This window comes from Geotrypetes seraphini, chromosome 3 (assembly GCF_902459505.1).
Source record: "Geotrypetes seraphini chromosome 3, aGeoSer1.1, whole genome shotgun sequence".
In the NCBI taxonomy this organism is placed as follows: Eukaryota; Metazoa; Chordata; class Amphibia; order Gymnophiona; family Dermophiidae; genus Geotrypetes; species Geotrypetes seraphini.
In genome coordinates this window covers 386428716-386451675 of record NC_047086.1, presented here as the reverse complement: position 1 = coordinate 386451675, position 22960 = coordinate 386428716, and the positions used below count along the sequence as shown (strand labels likewise).

The 22960-nt window shown below is 45.3% G+C and overlaps 1 protein-coding gene across 2 annotated transcripts in view; it reads left to right on the top strand.

Moving 5' to 3' along the window:
• Nucleotides 1-22960, top strand: part of SLC3A1 (solute carrier family 3 member 1) — an 83651-nt gene that overhangs the window by 42021 nt on the left and 18670 nt on the right. For both annotated transcript variants that reach the window (XM_033935867.1, XM_033935866.1), the window contains 4 exons: nucleotides 1574-1693; nucleotides 10589-10713; nucleotides 20327-20528; nucleotides 21989-22171. In XM_033935867.1, the coding sequence (XP_033791758.1) occupies nucleotides 1574-1693; nucleotides 10589-10713; nucleotides 20327-20528; nucleotides 21989-22171 (630 nt within the window). The remainder of the gene's footprint in view (nucleotides 1-1573; nucleotides 1694-10588; nucleotides 10714-20326; nucleotides 20529-21988; nucleotides 22172-22960) is intronic.

The following is a 22960-nucleotide window of genomic DNA, read 5'->3' as shown; positions in this document are numbered from 1 at the left end:
CCATCTCTGTCCTCCCCTTTTGTTTCCCTTTCCTCCCCTGGAGGTCTGGCATTTTTCCTTTTGTTCATCTCCATCCCCCCGCAGCTGCAGCAATGGACCCCATCATCCACAGATCCACTATCTCTCCTTTTCTCTCCTTTCATCCAGCAACTCTCTTCTGTGTCCCTGTCCCTATTCTCCTCTCTAGTAGTATCCCCCTTGTGTCCCTGTTCCTATGCTCCCTCCATGCCCAGCATCTTATGTTTCATGTCTCTCCCCATATCCAGCTTCTTCTTTTTCTCTTCCTTACCTCCTGTATCCCCTTCCCCAGGTGCAGGCTTTCTCCTACTATGTCTCCTGCCATCCTAAACCCTGCCCACCTACTTTGGAGCAGTATCTGTCCCTCTTGTACCCTTCCCCTTGTGGTCTTGCATTTCTCTCTCTCCCTCTCTCCATTAGTCCAGCACCTCTCCTCTGCTTTCCTCCCCCTTTTTTTGGTTTGGTCTCTCTCTTCCCTTCACCCCACGTCTAGTATCTCCCTTCCCTCTCTTACTCCTTCCTCCTCCTCCCTCTGCACAGGCCTGCCTCCTGCCGCTTAGGCACTCTTCCTCCTCCTCCCTCTACATAGGCCTGCCTTTTCCCCATGAAGGCCTGCCCCCCTGCCCCCAAGGCCTGTTCCCCCCCCAGCTTCCCCGCGTTTACCTTAAGCTAATAAGGCAGCCTGCAGGATCGCTGGTGCTATAGCGATCCCTGCGGCTGCCGTCATCCTCAGCAGCACGTTTCCTCTGCCGCGATCCTGACCTTGATGTCAGACGAGGGGCGGGACCGTAGCAGAAAGAACATGCCGCTGAAGATGATGGGCAGCTGCAGGGATCACTATAGCACCAGCAATCCTGCAGGCTGCCATATTAGCTTAAGCCGGTAAGAGTGAGGAAGCTGTGGAAACATTCAGGCCTTTACGACTGACCCTCCGCCTTCAAGCAGGAGTGGCAGTGGACGGCCAGCAAGAAGCAGTGCTGCCGCACCTATTGTAGGAAAGCACAGGGGGGAGGGTTGGCCATCGAATTGGGAGGCCGATTTTTCTTAAAATTGAATCGATTCGAATCAATTCACCTGATTCAAATCGGTGAATCGATTTGAATCGTGAATCAGGCAGCACTAGTATACACCAGTTGTCACTCACTTCCTATGTGAGATTCTTCCCCAAACATACTGCTATGTACTTCCCCCTCCGTATTTGCGGTTTTGCTGTCCGCGGTTTTGGTTATTCATGGTTTTTCGATCAAAGGCCCCACCCCCAAATTTATGTCACAGGAAATCGCTGCTCCTGGCGTTGCACAGAGAAAATTGATCTTCCCAGCTGCACTTTCTTCACTGTAACAGGTCCGGTTATTCATGGTTTTGTGTCTGTTTTTTGTTTTTGTTTTTTAGAAAAACCGCGGATAACATACGAAAAGTTATTCACAGTTTTTCTCTATTCGCTGCCTTGCCATTCCCCTATCATTGCGAATGCAGAAGGGGAAGTGTGTAGGAAATTGTTGTTATTAATGATATAATTAACTGGTTTTGTCTTTTTTGTTGTTGTTATGTTTAGGAAGTTATCAAATTCTGGCTTGGCAAAGGAGTTGATGGATTAAGAGTTGATACTACGAAATTTCTACTAGAATCAGAAACTCTTAGAGATGAGACTCAAGTAAATAAATCACAAAGCCCGGTAAGTTTAATTCCACTACCTGTGAATATTTTGTTACTACAGATAATAATGCAATTATTTAAAATTGCATTGGTTTTTAAAATGACAAAATAAAGAACCATATACAGTAAATACTGATGACAACAATTTTGTATTAGAATAATGGTTCCCAGGTTTATTCTCAAAGAGCCCCAGTCCAATTTGGGTGGACTGATTAGAAGAGAACTGAGTTGGGGGGGAGGCACCGATGTAAAAGTTGGCTGAAGGCTCCACAGTCCCTTAGCCAGCTCTCATAATAACCTCTGTTCAACCTGCGTGTTACACTACCTCCAACCTATTTTGCTCTGCTGCATTCATCTGCATCTGCATTCAGCTGCATCTCAGGCAGTTGTGTAGCGAGACGTTTGTGCCTGGTATGGAGGTACCCCACATTGCTGCACTGTGCCCCCCCCCCCCTTGGCATTGCCACACTGTGCCTCCATACCTCTTCAAATCGTCACTGATAGCTGGCCTCAGTCTTCCCCCTGACATCACTTCCTGGTCCCACAAACAAGAATTGATGTCAGAGGGAGGGCTGAGGCCAGGGCAGGATTAACCAATAGGCCAAGGAGGCACGTGCCTAGGGCCTGAAATGGTCAGGGAGGCCCGATGAAGGAGGGCATCAACATTGTTTTTTCCAAGCAGCGATGGGCCCCTCCAGCATCGATCGGCAATGCGGGTTCCCCCCCCCCCAATCAGCAACGCGGGCCCCACCCCGATCGGCAACGCGCCCCCCCCCATCGACGGAAAGTAAGACAAACAAGCAACGCGGGTAAGAAAGGCAATGGGAACTGTAATTGTGCAAGAGGTGCTGCTTGCCCAAAGCTTCCCTCTGACGCAGCTTCCTGTTTCCGCCTGGGTGCATGGTGGGGTGGGGCAGGGCAGGGGGCCCAGTGTACTTGTGTGCCTAGCGGCCTTCGATGAATTAATCCTGCCCTGGCTGAGGCTAGTGCAAGCAACAGGTTGGAGGTGCTGCTTACTGCTGGTGAAGACTCTGCCAAAACTGTGCCAAGGGTGCTCCATCCCCCTGCCTCCCTCCTTACTATCAGAACCAAAAGGTTGACCTTAAAGGGCAAATTCTATAAGAAATGCCCAAAAGTTAGGCGCTGATAGCAATTCGAGTAAAATTGGGTTTTGTTTAGGGAATCGCGCTGAGCGGCACCTATTTTGGAGGCAACCATTAAATAGGCCAGATCTAGGCACAACTAAAAGTTAGGCGCCCATGCGAGCGAGCTTAAGAGCAATGATTCTGTAAGAAGGAGCCTAACACGTAGCCACATCCACGCCTAACATGCATAGCCTAAATTTTTGGTGTCGGGTCAAAAGCGGGCCGGGACAAAGGCGCGCCCAGACAATTGAGCGCAGCGTGGGGGTGCGCACCACAGAAAATTACTGTTTTTAGGGCTCTGACGGGGGGCGTGGGGGGGGAACCCCCCCACTTTACTTAATAGAGATCGCGCCGCGTTGTGGGGGGCTTGGGGGGTTGTAACCCCCACATTTTACTGTAAACTTAACTTTTTCCCTAAAAACAGGGAAAAAGTGAAGTTTTCAGTAAAATGTGGGGGGTTACAACCCCCCCAAACCCCCCACAACGCCCCCACAACGCGGCGTGATCTCTATTAAGTAAAGTGGGGGGGTTCCCCCCCACACATCCCCGTCGGAGCCCTAAAATCAGTAATTTTCTGCGGTGCGCACCCCCGCGCTGCGCTCAATTGTCTGGGCGCGCCTTTGTCCCGGCGCGCTTTTGACCTGACACCGATTAAAAAGCTTAATTGGATTTGTTCTTCAATTTAGATAGGCGCCTAACTAGTTGGGCGTCTCCGAAATAGGTGCCTAATTGTAGGCGCTGGTTACAGAATTTGGGTCTAAGTGCTCCATAGAAATAAAAATTGGATAAAACCAAAGACACTGTAGAGAAGATGATCAAGATGCAGGCTTTATTAAAAGTTCAATCTAGGACCCAAACCATTGGGGACTTTGGACCCTACATGGTCTGTGTTTCGACAAAAACTGTCTTCCTCAGGGGTCCTTAAAGGTCCTGGCTCAGAAACTCATGGATCAGAGGCAACTCTTTGCAAAACTCTGCGCTCTTAGAATCAGTGAATGGCGCTTGATTGGTGCATGTTCTGTAAAGCAAAATAGACACCTATTTTTCTATAGAATGCTAGTGTAACCAGGTAGATGTGTCCTTAGGCACAAACATTTGTGCAAGCCATAGATCTCAGGGCAGCCATTCAGTGAGTGGCTCAGCACCGGGCAGGAGCGAGGAAAGCATTCTCATGCTCGGTACACCGCTGGGCTGCGAGAACTCGAGGCGGCCATTTAGGGAGGGGCTCAGCGCAGGACAGGAGCGTGGAAAGCTCTCTTGCCTGGTATACTCTGGACCACAAGGGATTCAAAAGATACATAGGGAAGGGAGGGATCACTTCTGTCTTGGCCACCCCACCATGCCATATGACAGGCCCGGCGGAGGCCTGCAACAAGTCTGGGAGGGGGGCAGGTGGGCGATGACCTGAATATAAACCGAGCCCCCCATTTTTGGGCCCAAAAATCTTGGTTTATATTCAAGTATATACGGTACCTTATCGTTCAAGCATGTGGCTCCCCCCCAGTCCATATTCTTTTTTATGTCCTGAGCCTGGGTAGAAAGGCAGAGTAGCAGAAATAAATCAGAAATACAATAGGGCTGTCCCAGAAGTCTCCAGAAGTCACCATTGGCCACCGGGCCTTGCATTGAAGAACACTGCTCCCACCACGTGCCCAGCGATAGAATTATCTCCATAATGTAGAAATTTTGCACAACTTTTACATTTCACTGTTATACAGAGTTATCCTGGGAGTACTATATATACTGAAAGGGAATTTTCACAGTGCCTGTATTATACTTTTTACCTTCAAGGTCTCCATTGATTTTCAAGATGAAAGTACAAGGTACTTTTCCTTTGGAAAATCCCCATGGAAAATGTACCTATTAATGTTTGTGCCGCTACAGGAAATGTGGGGTGAAGATCAAGATGGCTGCCGAATCTCTAAGCTGAGCGTCACGCGCTGGTGAGCTCTTCACTTACTTTGATTCCGCGTTGAATTTTCGGCAGAATGCCCAAGTGGAGGGGTCGGAGCACGGCTGGGGTCTCGCGGAGCTCCGTCGGACCCAGTTTGGGAAACATTGAGGAGCTGTTTCGCCGCATGCAGAGTTCCCTGCAGTCGGAGGCGTTCCCGCTAGAGACGCCCCGAACGGGCAGAACGGAGGCGATCTCTCAGGGACTTGAGACCACGCTAAGCCCCGACACAAGGGCTCCGCCCCCACGCCCTCAGGTTACCAGCTCCCCGCGGGAGGGGGAACTCTCCAAAGAGGGAGTATCTTCAGCCCTGGAGGCCGTTGTCAATCATGGAGGGAGCAGGGATCCAGACTCTCCACATTTTCAAGAGAGTCTGTTTGAAGAAACAGAGGAGTCGACAGCAGAGGAGAACGGACAGATCCATGAGAGTGCTCAACAGGCAGTTTCACCAGAGGGAGAAGAGTCTGCAGCCTATTCTTTTCATCTTCAGAGACCCCAAGAGGTAACACTTGAAACTATCTGGGACCTGGTTGCTAATATTCCTAATTTGTTAAAACCTCAATTAAATCAAATAGAAGGGGAAATAAAACATCATGATAAAGAAATAAAAGAAGTAAAAAGGAAACAACAGAGCTTAGAAAAGAGATTGTCAGCATTAACCAGGAGTCAATTAAGACCAAACAAATTTATGAAACAATAATTAAGGACAATACCAATCTTAGAAGAAAGTTAGAATCCTTGGAAAACTTTTCCCGTGGAAATAATTTAAGATTGGTAAATTTCCCTAAGGTCTTGATGATTACACCTCGGGAGATGCTGAAAAGATATTTGATGGAAATTTTGAGTTTGTCTGAAAATATGATACCACCATTTACACAAGTTTACTGTCTTCCTACTAATCAACGGAAACAACAGCAAGAGGTTGAACAGGAAAATTTGGATGTGTCCACTATATTGGAATCCTCGAATACTGAAAAGGCAGTCCCATCAACCTTATTATTAACAGTGCCATTGGCCCCAGACAAAAACTGGTTATTGAGACTTTTCTTTAAAAATAAAATGAAAACCTTTTTAGGAATGCAGATACAAATGTATCCTGATCTTGCCAGAGAAACCCAGAGGCGTCGTAAAGAATTTCTACTATTAAAGCCAGGGGTGTTGGCAGTGGCGTACCTAGGGTATGTGGCACCCGGGGCCCATCATTTTTTGACACCCCCCCCCCCCCCTCATGTAAAATTTTTTTTTTTTTTTTTTTTGCAATAACCATGAAATGGAATAAATGGTCAGAATAGAAACAGGCAGTGAAAATTTTCTTTTTTTTTTTTTTTTCCAAAGTATTTTTATTGAGAATGGCAAAAGGTCCAGACAAGCAACCATGGTCTGTACAGAAACTTATACATTATCAAAAAGAACACAGAATGAGAGTAACAGCAACAACAAGCATGAACAAGCCTCTCCCAAGAGAAAATTGCCAATGAGAGGCATAGCAATACACAACAAAAGGCCAAAACTTGGGGCAAGCAAACAAATCCCACCCCAGAACCCACAAGAATAATAAGCCGGACTAGACCCTCAGCCATATTTTATAATGAAAAAAACCCCCACAAGCAACAACACCCAGACCGCTCACCAGACACACCAATCCGCACAACAAGCACCCAAGAAACACCCAGCCACCACCCAGACAAAACTACCAGACACACCTACCCCACCAAGCCCAGACCCAACCCCCCCTCCCCAGAGAGTGCAAGCGCAAAGTGGACCGTGAAAAGGGCAGCTGCAGAAGTGGAAAGCCCCAGATAAGTAGGTTAGCTAAAGAAAGCCCACAGATAGAAGAAATCAGGATAACAGAAGTTCCAACAAATGCTCCCACAGAAAATTTTCTTTTATTGAACCTCATTTATGTAACCATTATTCCAAACATAACATAACATAAATTATGTCTGAATTGTCATGACATCAGAAGTACATATGGAGTAGTTGCAGGTGATGCTTGGGACAGTTCTGATTATGTTAGTTTGGTTTTATGTGTTTTTTTTAATAGAAGGGTTTTTATTTCTTTTTTTAAGGTTTTGTAGTTTGTGGTCGAGGTCAATAGGTTGTAGAGTTGGGGGTCAAGTGTTGCAGCTCGAATGGCTAGGAGGTTGTCGAACAGTTTTTTTCTTTTGACGTTTTTGGTTGGAGGGTGTGTGAATGGTGCGTGAGTTCTCCTATGTCTGTTTGAAGTGGATTGAATTATTTAGCTGAAGAAATTAGTTACCCCCCCCCCCATTCCACACACATTAATTCTCTTCCATTTTTGTTCCCATTATAAAAAAACACTGATAAGTTCCCAGGAAAAAAATACATTAAAATAAGAAGTGAAAACAAAGGCCCCTACAGATGAGAACATAACATAAGAATAGCCTAACTGGGTCACACCAATGGTCCATCATGCCCAGTAGCCCATTCTCATGGTAGCCAATAGTGCTGCCCGATTCAGAGAAAAATATTTCATTCGATCCGATTCACCCTGTTGAATCGATTTTTCGATTAGATTCACTGTTAATGACACCGCTTTTTAAGTTTAAACAAAGTATAACAATAAATTTCACAACAACAATAAATTTCACAAAGTACTTAAAAAAAAAAAAATCACATTTTTCCATTAAAGCAGTTCTGGAGACATTTGCTTGAACAGTCTTTTTTCCCAGTCCATAAGCAAGCAATATGAAAAAGATTTCCTTAATTATCTACTCAAACATTTTTGCTATTTACTTTCATTGTACCTATACTATTATTCAGTAGAAAAAATGGACTTAACTGTGCAGGAAATGAATCTCCTCATACACCCACCATATAGTGCAAAAATGTGCAAAGGTCTGTTTTTTTCTTTCGATCACTACATAGCCTAATGCCACACAAGCAGCGCTGTTACAAACATATTCTGAAGGTCAATGCTAAGGTTGACAAAGTTTCCTTCCTTGGACCAGAAGGAGATACTGACAAACCACTGGAAGAGATTCTAAAACAACTACCCAGAAATAACACCCAAAGACCCACTCAGTGTGTGAACCAGTTGAGTGGAGTGGACTAACTGGGGGTGGAAATGGGCCCAGAGTTTGCTCAGCAGAATTTCCCAGACTACCTCTTCCTCTCAACACACTGACATGCTACCACCACCACCAACACTAGGAACACCTCACCGAGTATGCCAGCAATGCTTATAAACTTTATAAAACACATTATTATATTTTCTTATAAAGCATATATTTTAACTGAACTCAGCCTTGCCATTCACAAAAATAGAAAAGTTCCCATTTCAAGCTGTCTCATGTACACTTTTCAAATCTAACATATTGTAATCACAAAACAGAAAATAAAATTATTTTTCCTACCTTTTGTTCTCTGATCAATATTCAAATCTTGTTGGTCCCAGGCTCTTGTTGTCTTGCTTGCCAGGGTCTCCTTTCTCCGTGCTAACCATCCGTCTGCCATCTCTGTTCTCCCCTTCCGTTTCCCTTCCCTCTCCCGGAGATCTGGCATCTTTCCTTTTTTTTGTCTCCATCCACAGATTCACCTTTTCTCAACTCCCCACCACCCCAGGATCCACCATCTCTCCCTTTCTGTTCCCAACTATCCTCCTATCCAGTATCTCTATCCCCCCTCCACACCATCCCCTGTTTCCAAGTTCTCTCCCTTTCTGTTCCTTCCCTCCCTAAATCCCATTATGCACCATCTCTCTCCCACTCCTCTGTTTTTAGACCCATTATTTCTAACCCCCAAAGTCTGGCATATGCATGTATCTTTGAACCCCCCCTTCCCTCTCTCCCTCTGTGTACTTTTACACCAGGACCCCCCTCCCCCGAAGGTCTGTCCCCCCTCCGAAGGGCTACACCCCACCCCTGAAGACCTGCACCCCCCGAAGGACTTTACCTCCCACCCGAAGGTCTGTCCCCCTCTGAAGGCCTAAACCCCACCCCTGAAGGACTGCACCCCCCCCCCCGAAGGCCTGCACTCCCTTGAAGGTCTGCACCCCCCCGAAGGCCTGTCCCCCCCTTGAAGGCCTGTCCCACCCCCTTGTAGGCCTGTCCCCCCTTTAAGGCCTGCCTGCCTGCCTTTCCCCCCCTTGAAGGCCTGTCTCCCCCTTGAAGGCCTGCACCCCCCTTGAAGGCCTGCACCCCCCCTTGAAGGCCTGCACCCCCCCTTGAAGGCCTGTCCCCCCCCCTTGTAGGCCTGTCCCCCCCTTGTAGGCCTGTCCCCCCCCCCTTGTAGGCCTGTCCCCCCCTTGAAGGCCTGCCTGCCTTTCCCCCCTTGAAGGCCTGCACCCCCCTTGAAGGCCTGCACCCCCCCTTGAAGGCCTGCACCCCCCCTTGAAGGCCTGTCCCCCCCCTTGTAGGCCTGTCCCCCCCCTTGTAGGCCTGTCCCCCCCCCTTGTAGGCCTGTCCCCCCCTTGAAGGCCTGCCTGCCTTTCCCCCCTTGAAGGCCTGCACCCCCTTGAAGGTCTGCACCCCCCCAAAGGCCTACACCCCCCCCCCCGAAGGTCTGCACCCCCCTGAAGGCCTGCCTGCCCCCCTTGAAGGCCTGCACCCCTTGAATGTCTGCACCCCCCCCCGAAGGCCTGTCCCCCCTTGAAGGCCTGCCTGCCTGCCTGTCACCCCCCTCCCCCTTGAAAGCCTGCTTGCCTGCCCGCCCGCCCCACCCTGAAGGCCTGATGCCCCGACCCACCCCGAAGGACCGCTCGCCCCCCTGGCCTCCCCGCACCACCTATGAACAGCCGCAGCAGGATCGCGAAGTCAGCGTCGGGTACCAGCCCTAAGGGGGTGTTCCCGGCCTTGCCGTTCAGTCCCCCGCCACCCCCGAAGGACCGCTCGCCCCCCTGGCCTCCCCGCACCACCTATGAACAGCCGCAGCAGGATCGCGAAGTCAGCGTCAGCGATCCCTGCTGCTTCCTGCGCCACGGTCCCGCCCCTCCTCTGACGTCAGAGGAGGGGCGGGATCGCGTCGTAGGAAGCAGCGCAGGGATGCTGACGCTGACTTCGCGATCCTGCTGCGGCTGTTCATAGGTGGTGCGGGGAGGCCAGGGGGGCGAGCGGTCCTTCGGGGGTGGCGGGGGACTGAACGGCAAGGCCGGGAACACCCCCTTAGGGCTGGTACCCGGGGCGGCCCGCCCCCCCCGCCCCCCCCCTAGGTACGCCACTGGGTGTTGGCCCTTGGGGCAACCTTTTATTTACGTCATCCATGTAAATGCATAGTGTATTATTCTTCTCAGAAATTTGTCTTTTTTGATCCTTCACAGCTGGTGACCTTCCTGTCGCTGTCTCGCTTGGAAAAAGAAAAGGACAATAAGATCTAGCCCTAGATGAGTTATTAGGGAACTTTGAGCTCAGCTTAGATTAATCTCAGCATTATTTGTTTTTCTTTCTTAATTTAAACTGTCCTTTGTACATCTTTGATCTTCAAAGTGGACTTGAGTTAAAATTTAAGTAACGTTTGTGCCTACTTTCTTCTGAGTTTTTTCCAGCAAAACACCACAGATGTAAGTCTGAAAATAGAAAGCTATGTGTAATTGCAGCCTCTGCTCTAATCACACCCCTAAGACTGCCTTGTGCAGTTTTACCTGAGCACGGGCTGGGCTGTTTTAAAATATCCTCTTTCTGGGAATGAAATCTGTTTTACTTGTAGAAATGGGCTATTTTAAAATTGACTGCTACTTGTCAAGATTATAGGCCATTCCTTCAATCTTGCCTATTTTTCCCAGGAAAATATTGTACGTTGCTCCTCACATTCATGAGTGTGCTTTAGAAAGTCTATAGTAACTTGTTTTTCATTCTTAAAGGACAAAATTACAGCCTATTCGGAGCTTTTCCATGACTTTACCACCACCCAAGTTGGAATGCATGACATGGTTCGTGGCTTCCGACAGATCATGAATGAGTATAGCAGAGAACCTGGCAGATACAGGTAACCAAACATGCTTTTTTTTTCCAGAGCATTCTGGATGGGGGTTTTTTTTTTCACCTTGTATGCATATGTTTGAATTTTTTTTTCTCTTATTGAGACACCATTGCATATCTAATTTATAAGGAAAGGGATTTTGGATGTAGCTCATATCTTTTTCAGTTGTAAATTGAGTAGTTATATTTGGGTACCGTAGGTATTTTCTGTCCCTGAAGGGCTTTCAATCTAAGATTGTGCCTGAGATAATAGAAGGATAATTGACATGCCCAAGATTGCAAGGAACTGCAGTAGGATTTAAACTGAAATTCCATGGTTTTCAGCCCACTGCTTTAACCATAAATATGGATAAAAAACATGTTTACATGTATAAATATGTTTTAAATTGCTTTGATCCCGGTTTATGAAGACATGTTAAACATCAATGAGCCAAAATATTATTTCTTTTATTTAGAATTAACAGAATTCAATGAAGTATAAATGTAAAACATAAAATAACATAAAAACATAACAAAAAAATTAAAATTAACACAAATACAAATCAAGCCTAAAATACAATAGTAACATCATAAACATATTATTAATCAATCCACAAACACCAACTACACAGTAAGAAATCGTCATAAGCCTATTTAGAGAAGGCTACTGGAAACAGCCATACTTTGAACCAATATACTCGTAACTTCCTTCAGAATGGTGCCCCACAGTTAGCGGACAACACATAAAAAACACACCTCTGATATCTGTATACTTAGCTTCTGCAGAAGTGGAGTGAGAGAAAGAAGAAGGGAGAATGGTGGAAAGTAGAGAAATGTAAAGGAGGAAGGGTGGAAGAAGGGATAAGGGAAAGAGGCAAAGATTCAGGGATTTATGGAGGGTGAAGGATTGGAGGAGAGAGAAGCAAGGGTTGTGCCCGAGAATAAACAAGAGATTGTTGGAAGACGTTAGAATCTATTCTGGAAATTAAAGGACAGATTTTTCTTTCAGGTGTGTGGTGCAGTAGTTAGAGCTACAGCCTCAGCACCCTGAGGTTGTGGGTTCAAATCCCATGCTACTCCTGGTGACCCTGGGTAGGTCACTTAATCCCCCATTGTCTTAGATACATTAGATAGAGAATGAGCCTACCAGGACAGATAGGAAAAAATGATTGAGTACCTGAATGTAAACCACTTAAGCTATAAGTGGTATATAAATACATAAAAATAAAAAGGTTATAGGAGTGACCATATTGCAGTGTCCAGAAAACCAAAGACAAGATTTTAAAGGAAATGTTGTGGACACCCTACAGCTAACATTAATCTTTCAAAACGGGACTAATATGAACAAAGTACTTATTCTGTTAAGCCCCTTCTGGATTCCATACGCTAGATGTTCAATCCCAACCCGCAATCTGGGAGTTGCAAAAATCCAACATTTTTTTGAGCACATGCTCCTCCCCCTTAGACTGAGAGCTAGAAACATATCCAGTTTCAATATTTGCAAGCATTCCATGCAGAAGTCTTTTGCAGCTGCTCTGCTTCTTTTCTTTTTTTTTTCGCTAAAGTTCGTTTGGTGGCTTCAGTGCCTTGAGATCCCTTCTGGTGGATCTGTGGAGCTAGCCTGCTGTTTCCCACCCTTCTTATACTCGGGGTTCCTTCCCCTGGGAGTTTGTTTGCCTGCTAACCTTTTCACAGGTTTTAAGCGCAAGCTGTGTACGTCTGGAGTAAAACCCTGGGGTTCAAGGTGCATGCTGCTTTTCCTTCCGCTGACCGCATGGACGAGGATCTGTGTGTGTGGGTGGGGCAGAGGTTATAGTCAGTGTCCGGCCGACTAGCAGTCTGAAGATTTCAATCCTGGTCCATTTGGAGCTGTTTCTGAGGCAGAAAACCCTTTTCCTCCATTTTAATGCTGTTTAAAACTGCTGGCAGTCTGGCACTGCATAAAAGTGAGTAAACCTCCATTATTTCCTATGAGAACTTTGGGGGTGGCTTTTAAAATGATTTTAAAGTCATTTTTCACAATTTCTGAGGGTAGGGTTCAGGTTCCTCACCTCCCCAGATCCCAAATCGCTATTTTTTATTTTTGGGGTTTGTTTATTTTTGCCATTTTTGACGCAAATTTGCTGGCGGTGGCCATCTTAGATTTTAAACAATCTTTTTTTCAAAGTTTTATTTCTGCCTCAACCCCTTGATTTGCTTAAAAATTGTTTGGGATGGACTCCCCAGCCCCTATTCTATGAATGTGTGCTTTGATTGTGCCTGATTGGTGCTGGATCAGCGACTGTGTACCGAGTGCTGTAGCTCTCTGAAGGAGGGGATGGGAGATTTGGACTTCACCTAGGGAGCCGGCCTGGGTTTGTGACTTCGGGAAAAATTCTCACTCAGAGGTCATTCAGGAGTCTGGCGCAAAACGTCTGTGTTCTGAGACTGGGGACTTTTTTGGCACGGTACATGTGCTTCAACAGAGCCCTACCATGGTTGCAGGGTAAGACATTTCACCAGATTTTATTTGGATTCTCTGGAAAGCGTATTCTTCAGACCCTTCTCGTTTGATGCAGCCGGCGGATGCATCGAGTCTTTTTCAGCCTGTTGTGCTGGAAGCAGAGCGTCCTGTTCGGGAGTCCTCTTGTCCGACTGTGGCAGATCTTGATTGCAGTAGTTGCCATTCAAATATTATATCTCTTCTGTCTCCTGACACTGCTTCTATTTGGACATGGTTGATACTTTTGCTGGGACTAGTCACCTCATCTGCCCTGAGAGTCTGGATTTGGGTGCTGATCCTTCTATCTGCAGACTTTTTAAGCGAGGTTCTGTCCACCTTTTTATTGCAGCTGTTCTGAAAGAGCTCAATTTGGATTCTTCATCTTCCATTTTTCAGGCTTCGGTCAGGGACCGTTTTCATGTGCCTTTTTCTATCCCATCCACAGCTCCTTGGTCTGGTTACAGAACTATGTGATACCCCAGACAGCTCTTTCCAACCTTCTAAAGCTATGTCTAAGCTTTATCCCCTGGTTCCTGATTTTCAGCAGGTTTTTGAACAACCTAAGGTAGATTCTGCCGTGGTGCAGGTTATCCAGCAAACAGCTCTCCCTAGTGATGGGGGAGTGATGCTTCAAATTTCAAGTTTATTTAAAATTTCTTATACCGCCCAAACAGCCTTCTAGGCGGTGTACAAATTTAGCTAAAATACAATTTTGAAGTGACAATACGTCACCAAACTATAACTATAAAAACTTAAGGACTCTCAGGATCACAGGGTGGATATTATGTTGGAAAAAAAAGAACTTTATCATTTTCTTTGCAATGTTGGCAACTTCATCTTTTATTTCCAGCATTATAGTTTTCAGTTCTGCTATAATGCCTGCGTTGTGCCATATATACAAAATGGAAAGAGCAATTGCCATACAAAAAGGGAATTATAATAATTTAAAGAAGATTTGGGGGCCATTGACAACTTATTGTAATGATTAGATGCCTTTTTACATTGAAAGTATAATTATAATTATGGGAGGGGGGTGGTATATCTACTATAATAAAATGCTAAGTGCGCATGCGCACTCTTACCCCGTGCTTCCCTGATCCCTGATCTGTCGGGCTGTGGCAGGTAAGAGTACACATGCGCGTCTCTCTCTCTCTCTCGCAGTGGGCTTGCCGGCTCTGGAACACTTGCAATTACCTGACAAAGTTCATTTTTTAGCTCAAATCCGCCGCCGCGGCTCCTCTCTCAAACCGCACCAGCGTCGGAGAAGACTTCCAACTCAGACAGGGATCGAGAGAGGAGCTGGTGAGAGTGAGATCTAGAAGGCCTTGAGCATACGCAAATACTCAAGGCCCAGCAGCAGCCCAGCAGAAAACCGGTGGCAGGCACTTTCTAACACCGGCGGTGCACGGGTAAGGACAGGGCTGGTCAGTGGAGGGTGGGAGGAGGCGATAGCAGCGCCTGTGGCCTTCGGGGGGAGCATGGGAGTCGGGGTGAGCCGGCAGGAGTGGAACAGCACCTGAGAGTCCCAACGGAGGGGGGTTAGTGGCATCCGGGAGGGGGGGGCAGCGTCTAGGAGCAGCTATGCACATGAATGGCAGGGCCAACAGTGCCTATCTGGGCTCAGTGGCGGCTTGATTACAGCCAGCACCCTGGAGCCGGGGCGCACCATCACCACCCGCACAACCCGCAGTGACATGAGCGCCCTGCAGTACAGCCCCCTCTCCAGTTCCCAGAGCTACGTGAGAGGCAGCGAACAGCAGCAGAGGCCTCTCCAAGAGAACTGGAGGAGCCGCATGGATAGGTCCGTGGCAGAGGCAGCAGTGGAGGCATCGCTAATGGTAATTAAGTTTTTGGGATGTGAAATGAAAATTGTTCGAGTTTACATTAATTCTTATGGGTAAAGTTGCTTTGATATACGAGTGCTTTGGATTACGAGCATGCTTCTGGAATGAATTATGCTCGTAAACCAAGGTACCACTGTATTTGATTACCCCAAGAGTGAACAAAAATAAGTTTCCTACCTGTGAGTTTCATAAGAGGTTTGATAAGAACAAGCAATTTTTATTGGTGTCACTTGATGTGGCTGCAGCATTTGAAACTGTGAATCATTCAGTACTTATGGATAGGTTACGTACGTGTGGAATTTCTGGAACTATATTAAAATGGTTCCTTTTGTTCTTTAGTAATAGGAGCTTTTGTGTGTTAGGTGAGAACATAAGAACATAAGAACATAAGCAGTGCCTCTGCCGGGTCAGACCAGAGGTCCATCCCGCCCAGCAGTCCGCCCCCGCGGCGGCCCAACAGGTCATGACCTGCCTTAATCACCAGAAGGGGCCCCCTTGCCCCCTAGGTTTCTCATCGAAGTCCTATCTTCCCATTAATGTCCTAACCCTCCGGCCTTGCACCTGCATGAGGGTAGATCAAAATTTTTTCCTTTGGACCTTTGAGTACCTCAAGGCTCTTCTCTCTAAAAGCAATGCTATTCAACCTGTTTATAACCCTGATTGGTACATTACTTTCAAATCTTGGAGCACAGTATCGATTATATGCTGATGATCTGCGGTTCTTTTTTGAATTTCCAGTTGATTATATCCAAGGTTCTCATCTTGTATAGATGCAATTATGACTTGGATGTCTATGAATTGCTTTCATTTAAATCAGGGGTGTCAAAGTCCCTCCTCGAGGGCTGCAATCCAGTCGGGTTTTCAGGATTTCCCCAATGAATATGCATGAGATCTATTTGCATGCATTGCTTTCATTGTATGCTAATAGATCTCATGCATATTCATTGCAGAAATCCTGAAAACCCGACTGGATTGCGGCCCTCGAGGAGGGACTTTGACACCCCTGATTTAAATGCTTCTAAAACAAGACTCTTGTGGTTATCATAATCTGGAATTTTAGATATTCCACCAGATTTTGTGTATGATGGAGGGACGATTCCATTACAGCAGGAGATCAAAAGTCTGGGGTTTTCACTAGACACCTCCTTACAGTTTCGTGGTCATATTGCATCAGTAATAAGGACAATGTTTTTTTAAGACTCATTTGGTATTGAAACTGCTTGGTTTGCTTTCATCAGTGAACTTTTGTCAATTGATGCAATGTTATATTTATATATTTATATTATTGTAATGTCCTTTTATGTAGTTTTCTGAAGAAGTCTTTATGGGCATTACAAATAGTGCAGAATGCTGCGGCAATGATGATTGATAGCATTTCACACAGGGAACATGTTACCCCTTTTTTGGCCGAATTACACTGGTTGCCAGTGGTTTGGAGGGTTCAATTTAAACTTTTGGTGTTAGTGTATAAGAACTCTGTTGCATGCCTTATATTCTGTCATTACCTTCTCCTTAAGTCACTTCATTGGCTCCCTATCTATTTCCAGATACAGTTCAAAGTCCTCTTGACCTACAAGTGTATTCGCTTCACAGCTCCTCCATATCTCTCCTTCCCCCTCCCCCCCAGGCACTCTTCTCATCAGATAAGCCTCTCTGTACCCTTCTCCTCTACAGCCAACTCTAGACTCCTTCCTTTCTATCTTGCTGCACCTAATGCCTGGAACAAACTGACTCGATACATCAAGCTCTGTCAATGACAGTATTCAAATCCAGACTCAAAGCTCACTTCTTTGAAGATGCTTTCAATTCCAAACTCCATCCCACTTTCTAAGCACCGATATCTTTCTTATCAGTCCCTCTGTAATTTCCCACCTGAGCACAGTGTATTGATTCACCACCTTGTCCAGTTTGCCTGTCTTGACTAGACTCTAAGCTCTTTTGAGCAGGGGCTATCTTTTCTGTGTTTTGATGTACAGCGCTGTGTATGTCTTGTAGCGCTATAGAAATAATTGGTAGTAGTAGCATATGTTTACATTTTTGGCCTTCCATAGCCATACCAAGACCACTGAATTTCTGCAGCTTTTTGAAATTACCAGTTACATGTATAGCCAATCTACATATATAAAAGCTATTTATACTTCTCCCTCCGTATTCGCGGCTTTGATTATTCACGGTTTTTAGCTTGCTGGCTCCTCCCCCCAAATTACATCAGCTTGCATAGAGAAATCGCTGATTCCAAGCTTTTGCAGAGAAAATCGCTGATTCCCAGAACTTTCTTCACCGTGTTTTGCCTCTCCTTCAGGAATAGGCCAGGCCTCCCACCATGTTATTTGCGGTTTCACTATATTCACGATGGTTTTTAATAGAAAACAGCAAATAACACATGAAAAATTTATTCATGGTTTTTCTGTATTTGCGGTTCTGTTAATCCCCTATCACAGCAAATACGCAGGGAGAAGTGTACATTTGTCAGTGCTTCTAAAATGAACTACACTGTTTGCCAGCCATTTATGAACCTGAGTCAGCCAAAGCCCCAAGATTCTCAATCTAATTTGCACCAAATTCTCAGAGGATCGATATATCTGTATATACTGTAGAACAGTGTTCTTCAACCTTTTTACACCTATGGACCGGCGGAAATAAAATAATTATTTTGTGGACCGGCAAACTAATAAGACTGAAATTTTTAAAAACCCCATTGCCGCCCCGTTCTTGCGAGCTCGGTCCCGTTAACCATCTGATCCCATCCGCACAAGCCTCAAATAGTTATGATTTTATATTGAACACATTTTATTAAAGTATAAAAAGAAACAATATTCTGTACAATTGTCATTTTATAAATATAAATAATACAGGGCAAGGATCAACAAAACCCCCGTCTCCCCTCCCCTTCACATATATCCCCTCTACTATCAAGAAAACTGAATAAGCCAAATTATTACAGAATGCTACACAAATATCATGCTAACAGAATACCGCAGTCATACATGGCAGGAATGGTGTTAGGGGGAGTGCAACTAGGGCAACTGCCTCCTGGTTAGAGAGAGCCCTAAGCCAGCTGGAAGCTAAATTCGCACTGCCTGGGCTTTGCACTCCCCAGTTATGTCTAACATCAGCTCTAGCAGGATACATATTTTAAATCTGATATATTCTAATCACAAGATAGAAATAAAATTATTTTTTTCTACCTTTTGTCGTCTCTGGTTTCTGCTTTCATCATCTTTTCACTCTCTTCCATCCAGCGTCTGCTCTCTGTCTCTTCAATCCAGCATCTGCCTCTTCCATCCACTGTCTGCCTTCTACCCCTCCCCCTCCCATATGGTATCTGCGTTCTTTCTATGCCCCTCTCTCCTACACCAGATGTAGCATCTTTGTCCCTCTTTCCTTATTTTTCATCTGACCCCCCTTCCCAGCATCAATCTCTCTCTCTACTTTGTCATTCCTCTGTCTCTCCCCTTTCCCTCATCTGATCTCTCCATTCCATCCTGACTCCTTTCCCTCCTCTAATCTCCCTGCCAGCTGTTTCCTTCCAATGTTCCTCCTCCCCTGTCCTCCCCTGTCTCTTTCTTCCTCCCCTTATCCAACAGTAACTCTCTTCCCTTCCCCTTCTCCCCTGTCAGCAGTATCCCCTTCCCCTCTCTTGTCCAGGAGTACCCCTTCTTCCTTTCCTCCTCCCCTTATCCAACAGTAATTCTCGTCCCTTCCCTTCTCCCCTGTCAGCAGTAGCCCCTTCCAGGAGTACCCCTTCTCCTTTCCCTCCTTCCTTCTCCAGCAAAGTTTCCTCTATGTAAGCTAGCGGCAGCTCTGTGTGCTTTTAACTTCGGCACACAGCTGCCCCTAAGCAGTATTTTAGCCGCGGTTTCATGAGGCAGCCTCGGGGCCTTTGGTAGGCTGGCCCGCTTCGATGATGCGATGTGGGCCGATCTACCAAAGGCCCCGAGGCTGCCTCATGAAACCGCGCTAAAATACTGCTTAGGGGCAGCTGTGTGCCGAAGTTAAAAGCACACAGAGCTGCCGCTGCTTGTCTGGGGGTGTGGAGACATACGTTGGAGCAAGAGACATACATGGCAGGAGTCGCTGTTGGAAGGCAGGAGTGCCGGCATAGCGACGGCAACAGGAAGATGCATGTCGGCTAACGCCGGCACCTTTTGCTGCGGCGGGGACCCGAATCCTTCACGGACCAGCAAGATTTTTTTGCGGACCGACGGTTGAAGAACTGTGCTGTAGAATACATAATATTTTATTTAAAAATAAGTTTAAAACACTTATCCCTCCTAAACCTACTCCCTTATCTTCCTCTTCCTCCTAACCCGAAATCACCGCATCTCTAAGAGCAGCTATTACATACAAAAAATAGACAGTACCTAAGGGCTCCTTTTACTAAGCTGCGCTAGAGGTTTTAGCGTGCGCTTAGCACGTGCTAAATTGCCACGCGCACTAGACGCTAACACCGGCATTGAGCTGGTGTTAGTTTTTGGTGCTTAGCACGGGGTTAGAGCATGCGGCCATGCAGCACGCACTAAAAACGCTAGCGCACCTTAGTAGTCTTTTCCTGAAGTAAAGGTTCCTCCACTCCAGTGGTCTCAAACTCACGGCCTGCCAGGTACTATTTTGAGGCCCTCGGTATGTTTATCATAATCATAAAAGTAAAATGAAACAGTTTCTTGATCATATGTCTCTTTAGCTCTAAATGACAATATTATTATTAAGACTTAGCCAAAAGGAAAGATTTATAAAGTATAAAGAGTTTTACTTCAAGCAAAATTGTCATTTCTTGAATAAGACATTAACTATTTTTTTCTGAGGCCCTATAAGTACCTCCAAATCCAAAATGTGGCCCTGCAAAGGGTTTGAGTTGGAGACCACTGCTCCACTCCTTAACTCTTGTGTAATTTCCAGCTGAACGCTGAGCACCAAGAAATAGCCAATTTCAGTCTTCCAAGAGGTGAGGAAGAAGATGTCCTTGCTTTGAAGATTTCAAAGTCCTTGAACATTCATAAATAAGATTTATATCAATCCAATGATCTAGATTATTCAGATGCATAAAGATTAAAGGACAAAACACAAAGCAAGGTTAGCAAGAGCTAAGTGCAAGAGGTACTTCTGGAATGAGGGAAACTACTGTAGTCAGAAAGATGAGTATAGAGAGAGCGCTTTGTAGCACAAGTTATGCAGAATATATGCACGTAATATTTTAAACTTGAAAAAATTAGGAAAAGTGATCTTTTTTTTTTTTTTAAACAAGATCAATTACTTTTGCTAATATTTTCATTATTTCCTACTATTTTTCACCTGTTTGTGCTATTCTCTTTAAGGTTTATGGCTACAGAGTCCAATGACGATAAGGAAATTGAAAAGACAATGATGTATTATGGAACATCTTTCATCCAAGAAGCAGATTTCCCTTTTAACTTCTACTTCCTTGAGCTGAATAAAGAAATATCAGGAAATTACGTCTCTTCTCTTGTAGAAATGTGGATGAAGAATATGCCAGAAGGAAAATGGCCTACCTGGGTTGTAAGGCTCTGGACATGCATGATACATGCCACTTTAACATACTTAGTAGCAATTCAAGTTGTTGGGTCTTGTTTTGGTTTTGGAGGTTTTTTGGGGGTGGGGTTGGAACCTTCAGTTGCTTTCTGCCTTTTTTGGATTTCCAGGGCTTAGTTGGAGTCTTGGCTGGGATCATACCCCAGAGGTCATCTTTATAACTACTGGGAATCTTTTCCCCCTATGTTCCAAATACCAGTTTAATTTAGTACAGGTATTTCACTGACAATCCTCAGTATAGGGGTCATGACCTAGGATCCCTCTCAAAATTCTATTATGTAGTTGAAATCTGGCCACTAGGTGTCACTACTGCACAATAACTATGATTTCCTCCTATCCAGGGTCTATGAATGTTACTCCTCTGCAGCCTTGTCTGGTGGTAGGAAGTATAAAATCTATATTTTGCCACATAATAGTGTGCAACACCATCACTCGGCTTACTGCTCAAATTCTTAATAAAAATAAAGTTGTGAGAGCACCACACTGTGCACATTATAATACTGACTGCAATTAGCCCCTAACAGTTGCTAAAATTATTTATTATATAGTGTGCTACAAGGCAAACATGCCAGGGCCCTATTCCAGCTTCCACAATGACAAAAGCAGTGCTAATAAATATATTGAAATGCTGTCAAACCCCACGCTGCTCCCTGTGACCCTGGGTAAGTCACTTAATCCTTAACTGCCCCAGGTACATTAGATAGATTGTGATCCCACCGGGATAGAGAGGAAAAATGCTTGAAGTACCTGTATGTAAACCACTTTGAGTGTGGTTATAAAAAGGTGGTATACAAGCCTCAATCCCTTTCCCTTATTCAATATTTACTATCCATATCATATAGTGGGACATAACCCCCCCCCAACAAATTTAAGAGCAGAATTCATGTTTGATGGTTTCATATCCTTGACTGCCTGTAAGTAGGGAGTCGCTTCCTTTTATTCCATCCTCCTCACTGACCTATAATCTAGCTCCTTCCAATCCCCCACTCTTTGGATTCCTACTTCCCTTTGGCTTTTGCAATCTTTCTTTCACTGGCTCCTATGGTCATTTTTCCTTACTCTTCTCCCTCCCTCCCTGGTTCATTCTTCCAGTTTTCTACTTTCAAGTCATGTATTTTCTGTCATGGCTGGTTTTATCATTCTAGAACCCTCCATCTCGTTCCTTTGGGGTCACAGAGACAGCTAGCACTGGGTCTCTGCTGGCTTCATAGCCTTTTTCCTAAATCCCTCTTTGCTGGCCAGGGGATCCTTCTTCCTAAGTTTTCCTCTTCTTTTTGGCTTTCTTATTCTCATCTGAGCTAAACACTTTACCTCCTATGCCCATGATTACTTTATCAGAACTGTAAAAAAAAAAAAGTCAGTTGTATCTTTAGTTAGGACACATTTGGCTTTTTGGATTAATGTATTAGCTTGTATTTATTGTTTAGGTTGGGAGCCCTAGCAATCAACGAATTGCATCTCGTGTTGGGAAAGAATACATCAATGTAATGAACATGCTCTTGCTAACACTTCCTGGGACACCTATCACATATTACGGGGAAGAAATAGGAATGGAAGACAATGCTGCATTACAGAATCAGAGCAAAGGCTTTGTTGGAGAACATGACCCTGTAAGTGTGACATAATGTCAAAAGAAAAATGTACATATTCTAATTGGTCATCTTCATTCCAAACTGCTCTTATGTTCTTAGCAGAAGGTGCTTTTAACCTAGATGAGGAAGATAGATATAGCATAGAGAACAGACTACAAAATATTTTTTTTTCTACCATGAACATCCAAGAAACTGTAAGAGAAGACAGTGCTTTGTCACTTTAAGATTCTAGATCAGTGGTCCCCAACCCTTTCCTGGAGGACCACCAGGCCAATCGGGTTTTCAGGCTAGCCCTAATGAATATTCATGAGAGAGATTTGCATATAATAGAAGTGACAGACATGCAAATCTACTCCATGCATATTCATTAGGGCTAGTCTGAAAACCCGATTGGCCTGGTGGTCCTCCAGGACAGGGTTGGGGACCACTGTTCTAGACCACCCAAACCTAGACCAAGTTGTCCTGGAATGCAGTCCCTGAAGACACTGATTCTATAAATCTAATCTTTTTGTGCATTGCTCATACCTATACAGGCTCAAGGCAACTGTAAAGAGAGGTAAGAGGGGAGAGAGAGGAGGTGGATAAGTAGGAGGGAGAGGAAGGGGAGAGAAAAAGAGGGGTAAGAGGAGGAAGGGGAAAGGGAGAGAGGAGAGGGTAAAGGAGATTAAGTATCAAACAGATGGGTTTTCAGTTTTCTTCTGGCAAGGTTCAGTTCTGGTAGGCCATTCCAAGTTTTGACTCCTAGAAAGGTGAGCATGGAGTGGAAAACTCGTTTATAGTGAAGATCTTTAGTGGATGGGAGATTTA